The 14,332-nt window shown below is 38.2% G+C and overlaps 1 protein-coding gene across 1 annotated transcript in view; it reads right to left on the bottom strand.

Annotated features, from left to right (window-relative positions):
* LOC114628925 (transmembrane 9 superfamily member 2-like) overlaps positions 1–14,332 on the bottom strand; it is a 76,351-nt gene that overhangs the window by 59,608 nt on the left and 2,411 nt on the right. Inside the window, exons 2-7 of the mRNA XM_028776905.1 lie at positions 10,805–10,872; positions 9,094–9,187; positions 6,688–6,815; positions 6,199–6,328; positions 1,272–1,399; positions 32–152 (exon numbers count right to left, since the gene is read on the bottom strand). Coding sequence (XP_028632738.1) covers positions 32–152; positions 1,272–1,399; positions 6,199–6,328; positions 6,688–6,815; positions 9,094–9,187; positions 10,805–10,872 — 669 coding nt within the window. The remainder of the gene's footprint in view (positions 1–31; positions 153–1,271; positions 1,400–6,198; positions 6,329–6,687; positions 6,816–9,093; positions 9,188–10,804; positions 10,873–14,332) is intronic.

Here is a 14,332-nt window from a genome sequence, read left to right as displayed (position 1 = left end):
AGGAGAGGAAGAAAATAAGGTGAGAGCATGCCATACTTGGCTCGAATTTCACAGAATATGTGTAGACCACCTTTAAATTCTCTGTATCTTCTTCAGGAATTTCCATAGGTGGCTCATTGCAAGTTATGTGGTCTTCATCTGAATGTTTATAGCTAAGAAAAGAGAAAAATTAGGAGGAATTTTGTACATAAAACTAATGTAAAATTTTTGATTCATGGTTCTTCAGACACATAATAGTAGTGTAAGAAAACTGAGCTTTCTCTTACGTTCCTTATTTAAAAGTCACTTTAAACTCACTAGCTTTCTGCCTCAACCTCTTGACTTTAAATGTTTGGATTACATGGCGGAATACCATATCCATGTATACTTCTTCATTATTTAAAATATCTGTGTTTCTAAATGTTACCATCATTCAAACAGAGCTCTATATACTACCTAAAACTTTATACTTAAGAACATTCCTTTTGCTTGTAAATAAGAGAAAAATTTTACCAAAGAATTTTTTCTTCTTTTGCCTCACAGCTCTTCAACACAGTGTCTTGTAACTTTAACTGTAGGGCTAGAATATTAAGTACATGAAGAAGAAATCATATTTGTAAGCACCCAGGTATGTAAGAACCTACTATGTAGAAACTACCGAACTTAGCAACGAAAGCTGTTGCTCATATATACTACTAATGGCAGTGTAAATTAGTTTAGCCATTATGGAAAAGTGAATAGAGGTTCCTATATGATTCACCCACCTGACTCCTGGGTGTATCAACCGGAGGTGAATGAACAATTCGCTAGGCATGGATTAGGGCTCACAATACAATGGCATATCTCTAATTGTTTGTCCTCTTTAAAAATAGATCTCCAGGCTCTCCCTACATATGTCCAGGGATAAAGTGTTCAATAATTCTTGAGGCTGCCTATTCAGCTGTAAAGAGCACTGATTATTAGCAGATACTACTTGATACTTTCCTAAAAGAATCTATTGCTACTAGTAAGCTGCCCTCTCAAGAAAAACAAATCAAAATATATTTATAGTAACCCCTTTATACTAAAACAGCAAATAAATGAAGAGTTAGAACACTCTCAATAAGTCCATTCTTCTTAATTCTTCTTCACATTGTATAATACTCAGATACTTAGCAGATAGATTACAAATTGTATTATGTAATATATTATCACATAGGTATCCTAAAGGTAAAAATTATCAAGTTAGGAATCTACATTTTAAACCCATTTTTAAATCATTAGAACTATTTAAAAAGAAATGCTATCTTTACCTCTTGGGATCAACTCTGGAACTAATCACCTTTGCAACCTGGCTGTTTGTGTCACTTTCTTTGTGATATGTAATAGTAATGTCAAGGTGGTTGAAGAGGTACAAACTATTATTTTTGTTGAATTCAGGCTGTAAGAAGATAAAAGAAATTTGAAACTTTGAATTTTTCCTAGAAACTACAAAGTACAAAACCTGACTATGGAATAAACATTGGATACACTAATACTTTTTTAAAATGTACCATGGACATGGAGAGCTAGCTTATCAGTTAAGATAACTTGGTTTTGCAGAGGACCTGGATTTACTCCCCAGCATCCACATGGTGTTTAACAACCTGCATCAGACATAAATATACACCACATATACATACACATAGGCAAAACACAGATACACCTAAATTTCTTAAACATATGAAGGATAACTATGTTTTTATAAGTTTAAAATCACAACCATGAATATTTGGCCTAATAAAGTATTAGTCAACTCTTTACTAAATAGTTTTTAAAGGAGAAATATTGTAAAACTGTAATATTCATAGATTCATGTCATTTTTAAAGTTTTTACCACATAAGGATACAGAGTAATAAAATTAACTAATAAACTAGCAATAGATCCAGGCATAGTTAATCTTGACCAGAAAACCCCACACATTAGAGGCTAAGGCAAAAGAGTTAACTCCAGTTCTAGACTGGCCTGGGCTAGAATGTGAGCCTTTTTTAAAAAAAAAACACATAATCAGTGTATAAAGTTTAAGCATATCATGAGTTTGGCCTTCAGTCATCAAGAGAAACTTCTTCCTGCAGCAAATGGGAACAGAGACCCACAGCAAGACATTGTGCAGAAATATGCTGGAACACTTATCTGTAAATGTAATGTTTCCATCAAATTCCTACTCCCAGAGCTCAGAGAAGCCCACAGAAGAGGAGACAGAAAGAGTGTAAGAGCCAAAGGGATGGAGGACACCAGGAGAACAAGGTTCTCTAACTCACTATGAGTAAAGCTCATATGAACTCACAGAGACTGAAGCAGCAAGCACAGAGCCTTCAAGGGTCTGCACCAGGTCCTTTGTGAATGGGTTATAGCTTCCAGTTTAGTGTTTTTATGGGATTCCTGCACGTAAATGAGTGGGTCTCTGATTCTTGTGCCTTCTCTTGGGTTCATTTCCCTTTGTTGATTTCCCTTGTCCAATTTCTGTGATGGTTTTTGTTTTATCTATTTATATTTTATTCTGTTATATTTTGTTGTTATCTCTTAGAAGGCTGTTCTTTTCTAACACAGAGAGAAAGAGAGTGGATCTCTATGAGAAGAAAAGTGGGGAAGAATAGAGAGGAGTAAAGGGAAGCGAAACTGTATCCTAAAGGATACAGGATATATACTGTATGAGAAAAATGGAAGGGGGAAGAAGAAGAGGAAAAGGCAGAAATATCATGAAATCAAAGCCACCTCAGCTACATAGCAACTTGTGATTAGGCCAAGCTGCATGAAATCTTGTCCCAACCTTTTACTGATAAATCATAAAAGAAATTAATTCTTTGGTACCAAAGAATAATTTTATAATGCATAAAATAATAATGTATTTATTTTATATAATTTTATAAATATAATTTATAGTTAATATAAATAATTTCAGCATGCATTGAAGAGAAAAGCAATTGTTAAAACTAATAAAATTGATGTGCCTGTGAGTTGAATCTTGGGCATTTCAGATTCAACTCACAGGCCACATGAAGCTCATGAAGAAGGAAGACCAAGTGGAGGTGATTCAGTCCTTCTTAGAAGGAGCAACAAAATACCCAAGGGAGCAAATATGGAGACAAAGTGAGGGACAGAAACTGAAGGAGGGGCCGTCTGAAGACCATTCCACCTGAGTATCCATCCCATGTGCAGTCACCAAAGGTAGGTGCTGATGTGGAAGTCAGGAAGTGCATGCTGATAAGAGCCTGATATAGATGTCTCCTCAGAGGTCTGCAAGAGTCTGACATATTCAGAGGCGGATGCTCACAACTAGCCATTGAACTGATCATGGGGTTCCCAATGGAGGAGTTAGAGTGAAGACCATTGGAGCTGAAAGGGTTTGAGGCCCCATGAGGAGAGCAACAATTCCAACCAACCAAAGCTCCTAGAGTCTAAACCACCAGCCTGGGAGCACTTAGGGAGGGATCCATGGCTTCAGCTGTATATGTAAGAGTGGAGGGCCCTGCTGGGCATAGGTGGAAGATGAGATCCTTGACCTCATGAAGGCTGGACACCCCAGGGGGTGGGAATTTGAGGGTGGGGAGGTGGGAGTCGGGGGGTAGATAGAGGTTACATCCACAGAGAAGAAGGAGGAGGGGTGAGGGGATTGGGGGTTCCTGGGTGGGTGGGGAATGGGGTAAGGGTATAACATATGAAATGTAAATAAAACATCCAATAAAAAAATTGATGTGCTTAATTATTTTTACACAGAGAATTAAAAACTTGGCTCAGTATTGACACTTTAGAAAATAATATCTTCAGTGTTTTCCAGCATCCAGCAATATTTTGATTTTATAATCAACGCTAAGAATGTCATATCACATAAACGTGTAGTATGAAATGTCATACATATGTTAAACACTGTTCCAGAGACTGGGTAATCTCACACTAATTCCAAGCCAAATCCAGGTACTAGAGTTCTGTTTTGTTCTTTTATGAAACGTAAATCAGCAACTCAAAGTACACTCTTTGTTTTTCAATTCAGGGTCTTGTGTAGCTCGGACTGGAATTCCCACTTGCTGTATAGCAAAGGAACACTCTGATCCTCCTACCTCTAGGTCTCATGTGCTAGAATTACAGGTCTGTCACTATACTGAGTTTATGCAGGGTGGAAATCAAGCCCAGGGTTTTTTAAATCAAACATTCTAACACTGTATAATCCAAAGATACACTATTTTTATATTTACATGCTGAAGAATGGTCATAGGAACAGAAAGTCTTTCTTTCCTATAATTAAACCATTATGATTTAAATTTGTATCCATTTTTATATATTTTGTATATAAGGGACTGGTAGAGAGTGTACACATTCCACAGGAGCTTGTGTGAAAATACCAGGTCATGACCAGTGCATTAAACATTATAATCTTTGGGTTATAGTTGTAGCTCCTTTGTAGAGTACTTGTCTAGTATGCACAAAGTGTCAGGTTTGACCTCAAACACTACACAAGCCTGATACAGTGGCACACATCTGTAATCCTATCTTTTGGGGAAAAGGTAAGAGAAAAGAAGTTTGAAGTCATGGATGACTACACAGTGAGTTGAAAGTCAGTTTGGGATGCACGTGACCCTGTCTCAAACAAACAAGCAATCAGGTTCCATTCACTTATGCTTCCTTTGAGTACATGGATTTTGATGGCAATTCCTTGAAGAATTTTTCCAAGATTTTTGTTGTACAAATATCATTTATCAAACTTTCTGCTTGATTATATTGTCATTATAATAAATCTACATTCCCTTGAGTACCTAGGTCTCTTTCTAGCTTTCTACTCTGATGTTTTTATGTTTTTAGTATATATCTTAAAAAGTAAAAAGAAAAGTGAATTTTTAAAAAGCAGTAAAAAAAAAAATCAGACATGTGGCATACATCTGCAATCGCACCTGCAATCCAAGCACTTAAGAGGTTGAAACAAGAGATTCCCCATGAGCCGGGCAGTGGTAGCTCACGCCTTTAATCCCAGCATTTGGGAGGTAGAGGCAGGCGGATTTCTGAGTTCGAGGCCAGCCTGGTCTACAGAGTGAGTTCCAGAACAGCCAGGACTACACAAAAAAAAAACCCTGCCTCAAAAAATAAAATAAAATAAAATAACAAAAGAAAAAAGATTCCCCTTGAGCTTAAGGCTAGCCTAGGCTACATAGTGGGTTCCAATTCAACCTGTTCACAAAACAAACAAAAAAGTAAAAACTAGGCAAATAATATAAGTGTCCCAGCAAAGTCCCCAGAGTAGTACGTTAATGACTGAATTTTTTTCTACAGTTCATATCAAAAGGAAACAGAGTTCTAGCAACTAGACAAATCAAGGCAAAAAATTTGCTATTGTTCTATGCCTGTCTTCACCTTTGCCCATTATCCCTAACCATTGTTCAAAGTTTCAACATATAAAATACATTAAAAGTTGACACATATGGTGATGTGCACCTGTAATCCCAGTACATTGGAGGTAGAAGCAAGAGGATCAACTCAGGCTACATGAGATCCTCTCTCAAAGAAAGGAAAGAAGGAAGAATGGAGGGAAGGAGGAAGGGAGGGAGGGAGGGAAGGAGGAAGGGAGGGAGGGAGGGAGGGAGGGAGGGAGGGAGGGAAAACAGTGAGAAGGAAAGAAAGAAAAAGAGAGAAAGACAGGAAGGGGAGGGAGGGATAGAAGGGGAAGAGAGGAAGGGAGGGAGGATAGGAATAGTTTGGGTGCCATAAGACCCATTCAAAAAAAGCATAATTAGGACCTCAGTACTCTGCAGGTACCAAAAGAGAAGCATAGACACCAACCCAACTACAAACCCTTTGACCTACAATCTGCCCTGCCTATAAGATACATGAGGGCAATGGTGGCACAGATCTTATGGAAATAACCAACCAACTTCTGATTTGACTTAACAGGCACTCCATAAGACAGAACTTACGCTGAACACTGCTTGGGTGACCAAGAACCAGAGACTAGATAGCCCAGACACCTAGGGCATAACCAAGCACTACTAGTGTAAAAAATGTGGTATCAATAAAATGACTCTTAATGATATTCTGCTATACTCATAGATCAGTGTCTGCTTCAGCCATCAGCAGAGAAGCTTCCTCCTGCAGCAGATGAGGACAACAGAGACCCACAGCCACACATACTGTTTGATTTCTTTTCAAGCCTATTTCCTTGACTTAAGTAAAGCAACATTCATGTAGTCCTGCTGTAAGTTGGTAATACTCACATTAATCAAGCAAGAACCTTTCACTTGGTCACTCGGGGCATTAAAACATCCTATTGGAAATCCTGATACGCAATGGTGTTCTCCATCTTCTGTGTCATAACACCATATTACTTGTGTGTTATCAATAACCCTAAATAAAAATATTTTTTAAATAAAAGGTTTAGCAAACAGTTCACATTGAGCAACATGTTATATTACAAATATTTAAGTTCAATTATAATCAAATCACAAAAATAGAACATAATTTATATGTCAATTAATTATTCTTAGGGGCTACAGAGATGGCTCAGTGGTTAAGAGCACTGACTGCTCTGAGAGAATCCAGGTTCAAATACCAGCACCCACTTGGTAGCTCACAACTGTCTGTAACTACAAAATCTGACCTCTCACACAGACATATATGTGGCAAAACACCAACACACATAAAACTTTTAAAAATAAATTACTTTAAAAAGGAATGAAAAAGTCACTTTTAAATAACAAACACACCAGTGATGATGGTAATCCTGTTTTATCCCTCTCTTCAAAAAGGCCAACTTGCTCATTTCATCTTCACTGTCTGGAGCGTAAAATTTTACATAGACTTTTCTACATGTTTCTTCTTTGTTGAAAGAAAACTATAAGAAATGAAAATATTAAGAAATTTGGCTAAATTCGATATAAGTCAAATGTCACCAAATAAGCAGTTCATCTTACAGGTATATTTTTCCCTTGAAAGATTTAAGTGTATCATCATTCTCAACTCTGTCTCTTTTCAGTTTCAGTTTCTAACTGTTACGACTATTCTAGTCGTACATACAAAATGCTTTTAAAACTGAAGGGAAGGATTTGTCTTCTCATATCATATTGTAGGATCTGACTATGATTTGTGCCTATAAACTAATATAGCATCATTCTCTATCATTAACTTTAATTCCTGAAGTCACAGTGAAATTAAATTGAGAGGTCAAACATTTACTCTGACTACAGTGTTTTGATTTGAGTTACTTTAAAAGTGATAAGATTGACCATTAGGGTAAGGTATTCATAACTGGATGCTTTTGGGGTCCATCTCAGGATCTTATACCATAAAAACTTACAAATGACTGCAGGAAGTCCTGTTGGAAGGTTGGTACAAGTCCAGGCTTATTGTGGGTAACTATACAAAACATTTCTGCTGACTTCTATTGTGATTGTTTTTCAAGGGGACAGAACACAACAGAATATGCAATCTATCTTGTCGCTAGAAAATTTCCTATTAACAGTTAAAACACATGAGAAAATTCTCTTATAATGGCAAGCTAGCCAGGTAACTGTTATCTAGGCCTTAATATTTTACCTAGGTCCCAACAAATCCTAGTGAACTTAAAAGAAAAAACTCACACATGTGCCTACCATTTTATAAATCAAACCAGAGGCCTCTTTGCAGAGCTTGTTAGCATTTTGTCTAAGCTCTGCCCCACAGTTACCTAGCAACAGCCAGGTGTTAGTAACTAACTATAAAAGGAGCTGCTTGCCCCCCTCCTTTCTCTTGTTCTTGCCTTCTTGCTCCTGCTCTGTCCCCTCTCTCTTCTCCCCACTCTCCTCATTCCCTTCCTCCCTCTCTCCACGTGCCCATGGCCAGCCTCTACTTCTCTACTCTCTTCTCTGCCTCTACTACCCTCTCAACTCCCTTCCCCATGCCCTGAATAAACTCTATTCTATCGTGTAGCTGGTCCGTCAGGGGAAGGGATGGATACCTCAGCATGGGCCCATGGAGGCACCCCCTTTCCCCATACCTCACCACACATCCACCAAACATATTCCTTCTCTCTTTATCTTTTTATAAAACACAACAGAGCTGGTAAAGTGTTATTTGGGCCTTGCACCTACAGAACTGTGAGACTAAGTACATCTCTTCTTTTTTTTTTCATGCCATTTATTTATTGTGTGTGTGCACACACATGCCGTGCCACACACAGTTCGTGTGTGGCCATCAGAGGACAACTTGGAAAAGTTAGTTCTCTCCTTCCACCATGTGAATCCTAGGGACTGATCTCATGTTGTTAGGCTCGGTGGGAAGCTGTTTACCAACTAAGCTATCGCTTCCCCATTTCTAGTGTGTTGTTGTTCTGCTTTGTTTTTAATTGTTGTGCTGTTTTGAGATAGTCTTAGCCTCCTATTCATTAAGATACTGAAGGTAAAATGAGTGCATATTCAGCATCCAGTTTTATCTCCTTATATCACTCACCCAAAATAGGAACAGTACAATACACTCAGAGCTTTTCTTTATAAAGTAAAAAAAAGCAAACAAACAAGTAAATACCTTGAAATTGAAATTAAACCTTATGCAGGCCAGACATTGCAGCTCATGCTTACAATAGCAGAACTTGTGATGTTAAGTATGATTGCCATGGATTTCAGGACAATCTGGACTATAGAGTGTGACACTCTTCTTTTTTTTGGGGGGGGGGGAGAAAAACAAGAAAAAGGTTGGACCTGATGGCTACATCTATAGTCTCAGCTCCCAAATTCTATGACAACCTGGAAAACATTCGATACTCCAAGGCCATCTTGAGCTACACAATAGAATTTGTCTCAAAAAGGCTGCGGCCAAAGTTCAATGATAGAGTACCTGCTCAGCTTATGTGGTGCCCAGAGCCCACTCCTCATCATCTCACACACTTTCTCCCTATCTCTGCCTGTGTCTATGTGTCTCTCTCTCCCTCTTTCCCTCTATCCCTCTCTCCCTCCCTTCCTCCCTCCCTCGCTCCCTCCCCTTTATACGGACCCAGCTAATACAGATATTTAACAGACTCCTCTATCAATATGAGCTTCTTTTTTTCTTTCCTCCCTTTAAAACAGAGATTCAATTTTAAATACTTTTGAGAAAATCCTTTCAAAAATAAGATATACTAATAAGATCAGCTGAATAACCTTGTAGGGACATGATGTTATTTGTTCCCCAGATAGGATTTGTCCAAGAGTCTTAGAGGGTGTTTTCTTCAAAGAATCTTGACAGAAGTCAAAGCTAAGAAAGAAGTTCAAGTACCATGTTTTAAAACTGAGCAAGAAATCAATCTTTATAATTTCTCTAAAGTCTCTATTGCTAACAAGACTGCAAATAAAACTATGATCTACATATGTACAATTATGAACTATGTGCCTTACTAAACATTTCTCTTCAGCATGTGTAACTGCTAAATTCATTACATAAAGGTTCGCTACTGCATTTGAAGTTTCTTAACAGAGAAATGACAATTATAAAACTTCACAGGCCTAACAGAGGTGGTGCACACCTTTAGTCCCAGAACTCCCAAGGCAAAGGCAGGTGAATCTCTGTGAGTTCAAGGCCATCTGGGTTTACAAAGTGAGTTGCAGGATGGCCAGAGATACACAGAAAAACCTTGTCTTGGAAAGAAGTAAAAGGAACAAAAAAAGAAAAAGAGAAACCACCTCACAATATTTGGGGGGGATTAACTTTTAAATTATACAAAAATAAACAACAGTTTCAAGTCCATAATAATCTAACTCAGTATATTCAGAAACTGTAATTATTAGTTCTAGTCAAAGCAAATTTAAAGAACAAACCCATCCCTAAACATATTCCCATAGAGTCTCAAAAAATTAGTAAATAAAATGAATTAGAATTTTCTTTCAGTTGTTATGAATATAAGATAACTTTAAGTAGAAAATCAAATACATAGAAATTTTGTATGTATTTTAAATGGCAAAAGATTTGTACAATCTAAAGAGAAGCCAGGAGAAGCCAGGGACAGGTAAGGCTCCCTCGAGTCTTTGGGTATGATCCTAGCTGAGACTCCTAGCAGTAGGGTATACAGAGGCTGATGTGCCAACCTCCTGTAGCCAGGTCGAATTTCCCATGGAAGGAGGGGGGACACCAACCCAACCAGAAAACCTCTGATCCTTAATTTGCTCTGTCTACAAAATGTGCAGGGACAAAGATGGAGAACAGATTAAGGGAATGGACAACCAATGACTGGCCCAACCGGAGTGGGGGCTGATTTTGACTCTGTTGCCCTCCTTTAGATCCCCTTCCCCTGGCTTGGCTGCCTTGTCTGACCTTAGTGGGAAAGATTGCACCTAGTCTAGCTGTAACTTGATGTGCCAGAGCAGGTTGGTATCCATGGGGGGGGGTGTCTTCCCTTCTCAGTGGAGAAAGGTAAGGGAGAATGGGGGAAGGGTTGAAGGTGGGACTGGGAGGGGAGGAGGGAGGTGGGCTTCAACCAAGATGTATAATGAATGAATGAATGAATGAATAAATAAATAAACAAACAAATAAATAAATAAATGGGAAAAATCTAAAAAGACAGAGAGACCAAGGCATTTTATATACTTCAAATGCTCATGCTCCCCTATATTTAAGCTTGATTATAATATAAGTCAGACCTGATTTTAGTAGAAGAAACAAAGCAATACCAAAGGACATCTTAGACTTTTTTCTATAATATAGGTAATTCGTCTTTTTCCAGATTTTAAGCCGAATTCTAAGCTGATCATGTCATATATAGAACATTACTAAACAAAGCATTATCACTCACTAAAAACTTCCATATGAACCTTTTTCGTGTTTTAGTGTTTTAAAATCACTCTGAAGGTGTTTTTTAAACACTTACACTACACTTACCTATCATAGTCATAGAACATCACAGTTTCCACTGAGTACAATTTATCAGCATACACCTGAATTGAGGACTAAAAGAAAGAAAAAGAACATTCACTAATAATACAATGAGTGGTGTTTCCAAAACACATAAGAAAACAACCAAGAGGGACACTGGCCTTCTGCTCTTACCATCAGTTTACAACAGTTATAAATTCTTCCTGAAATTGTTTGTAGCTATGGAAGTTTATCACAGCAACAGAAGTTTGAATTAAGAAAATTGGGTTCCCTGGATGAATAAAATTTGTATCTCTACCATTCTTTTGTGTATGTGTGTGTGTGGTTTGTTTGTTTGTTTGTTTGTTTGTTTGTTTTTGAGACAGGATTTCTGTAGCCTTTGCTGTCATGGTTCTCTGTATGTAGACCAAGCTAGCCTTGAACTCACAGAGAGCTTGTTTCTTCCCCCCAATGATGGCTGGGATTAAAGACCTAAGCCATCAAACCTGGGTTTGACCATTCTTAATTTTTAAGAAAAAAATATATAAAACCCTTTCAAACTATGTTTTTTAAAAAGCAGCAAATGCTTCTCTCCTCAGAAAAACACACTCTTCGAATTCTCTGGTCAGCTTTGAAAACGTTTTAAATTTTATTATTTTTAAATGTTTTATTATTATTTTATTGGTTTGCCTGCTTGTACGTCTGTGTACCACCTGCATGTGGGTACCCAAGGAGGTCAAAAGAGGGATCTGGGTCCCTAAAACTGTAGTTATTGGATGATAATGGACAGAGAACAAAAATTCGCAATGTAGTACTGGGAAGTGTCAAATTTGAACTATAATTTAAAATATGTATATTAATCTTGCATAAATATGAACTTAAACCATAAAGCACTAAAGAAAACATGAGAGAACCACTTTATAATCTTGTGTGGAGTATGAAAGACCTTTCAAGATGGTATACAAAACCCAGAAGTCACTATAATTCCAAATTGAAATAGAAATTAAACTGTATAAATTGCAAAGAGGGACAATGTAAACCCAGAAGACAACAGATAAAGACAAAAACTGAATTTGCCACATGTTCCACACAAGGGGCTAATTTCCTGACGTAGAAGTCCCCACAACTAGCTGTGATGATACCCACCAAAAGCAAATGCTAAGAGGAGTCAGGAAGCTGTCAGTGTGCAAACCTGCAATCCTGGCAACTGGAGAGGGGAAAGGAAAAGGATCTGGAGCTCAAGGTCAAACTGGGATCCATCCCTGGGACCCAAGAAAAGGTGGAAGAAGAGAACGGAAAACTCCGAAAGATTGTCCTCTTACCATCAGTGGAATTAATAAAGGAGGGGGAAAGATGAAGAAAGAGGGGAAAAGAGGAAACCGAGGCCAGGCAAAGTACCTTACAGCTGTAATTCCAGCACTCAGAAGAAGATGGACAGAGCAGGTACTCACTCACTATGTAGCCAGTTGTGCTACATAATACATTCTAAATAAATCAGGGATGCACAGTAAGACCCTGTCTCAAAAGGGGAAAAAAGATGGAAGGCGAAGAAAGAAGAGAGTTAAAGAGCAAGAGGAAGAGAGGAAGAGAGCAAGATAGGGACAAAAAGGAAGGGAGAGGAGGAAGAAAATAAAGGAGAAAGGAAATAGAAACAAAGAAAAGGGAAAAGAGAATGGCAAAATAGAGGGAGAGAGGGAGGGAAAGGAAGAGGGAGGGCAAGAGGATAGTTAAGCAGTTAAGAGTATTTACTATACAATCATGAGAACCAGGATTCAGACCTTAGCACCCATTTTTAAAAAGAGAGAGCGGGGAGTGTAACAAGAGAAAAAGACAGAAAAAGAAATAAAATAGAGAAATCAGGAAAAATGGAATGATAAAAAGAGGGAAACAAAAAGAGGACAGAGAGCAAAAGTTTAAAAAGAAAAAAAGACAGAGAAAAAAGAAAGGTGAGAGAAACTAGAGAAAGAAGCTAGTGAACACAGAGAAAAGATGAAAGAAATAAAAAGAGGAGCTGGAAAATAAGGGAAGAAGAAAAGGGGAGGGGAGGAGAGAGACTGGGAGGGAAAATAGATATCTGGGATTGGTGTCACACATCTGTAATAGCAGCACCCATGAGTTCTAGGCCAGCCAGGTCTTTATAGTGAATAACAAGCCAGACTCAGCTACAAAGCAAGACAGGAAAGGGAAAGGAAGAAAAGAAAAAAGGGGGAAGTCACAGAGAGGGAAAGGGAAGGTAAGAAGGGGAGAGAGGTAAAGAAAGGGATGAGGACAGAGGTTGGAGACCTTGATAAGGGGAGGTGGAAGAAAAATGGAAAAAAGAAAGAGGACGGAAAGGGGAGGAGAAGAGGTGGAGGGAGAAGAAGGGAGAGAAAGGGGAAAGAAACAGAAATGCCATAGGTAAGAGGGGAAGGAAAGAAGGATGGAAAAAACACAAAATGAGAGAAGACAACACAATAGTAGAAAAAGAGAAAGGACGAGTGGATGTAAAAGGAAAAGAAACAGAAATAAGAGAGAAAGGGGGAAACACAGAAAGAAGATGTAGAGAAAGATAAAATGTGAGAAAGAAAATAGAAAGGTAAGAACAAATGGAAAGGAAAAGTGAGAAAGACAAAACAGAAAATCAGATGGAAGAATAAAGACAGAAACAAGGTGGGGGGGGAGTGAAAGAAAGACATGAGGACCGGAATAACATCAAACATCTGTAATCTCATCACTTGGAAGGTAGATACAGGAGATCAGAGTCCAAAAGCATCCCTGGCTACACCTCAAGTTTGAAGTCAGCCTGGAATATCTGAGACCCTGTCTCAAATAAACACAATATAATGAAAGTTTCAAAGAACAAAAAAGAAAAAAGTGAGAAAGAGCGAAAGAGGAACACAAAGATAGAAAAGGAAACAGAAAGACATTGGCTAACTAAGGTAAAACAAAGAAAAGAAACCAGTAATAATGAAGAAATTAAAAAGAAAGGGTGAAATAGAAGCAAGCAAGCATGACAGAGAAAGAAAACAGGGGGAGCGAGGAGGAAGAAATGGACAGAGAAACAAACAAGGAAAAGGGAGAAGGGGAAAGGATGGAATGAGAAGCAGAAATGTAGTGAAAGAAGAGGTGGAAAGTGAAGGGAAAACACAAAAGAAATAAAACAGAAGACAGTAGGAGAGATGATGGAAAGAGAGAAAAGGAAAAAGGAGGAAAGGAGAAAGCCTCTGTGAGAAACAGAAATGGAAAAAAGTGAGTGAACCCTCAAAAGGAAGAGAAAGGAAGATAAAAAGAACCAGAAATAATAAAAATAGGGGAATGACAACAAAAGAAACAAAAAACAGAAAGGGTGAAGGCAAAAAAGAAACAGATGGGGAAGGAGGAAGAAAATGAAAAACAATGTAAAGAAAAAGTGAGAAAGGAGCCGGGAGGTGGTGGCGCACGCCTTTAATCCCAGCACTTGGGAGGGAGAGGCAGGTGGATTTCTGAGTTTGAGGCCAGCCTGGTCTACAGAGTGAGTTCCAGGACAGCTAGGGCTACACAGAGAAACCCTGTCTCGAAAAACCAAAAAAGAAAGAA

Source organism: Grammomys surdaster, unplaced genomic scaffold (assembly GCF_004785775.1).
Source record: "Grammomys surdaster isolate TR1022 unplaced genomic scaffold, NIH_TR_1.0 274, whole genome shotgun sequence".
Classification (NCBI taxonomy): Eukaryota; Metazoa; Chordata; class Mammalia; order Rodentia; family Muridae; genus Grammomys; species Grammomys surdaster.
This window is presented reverse-complemented; position numbering and strand designations above follow the sequence as displayed.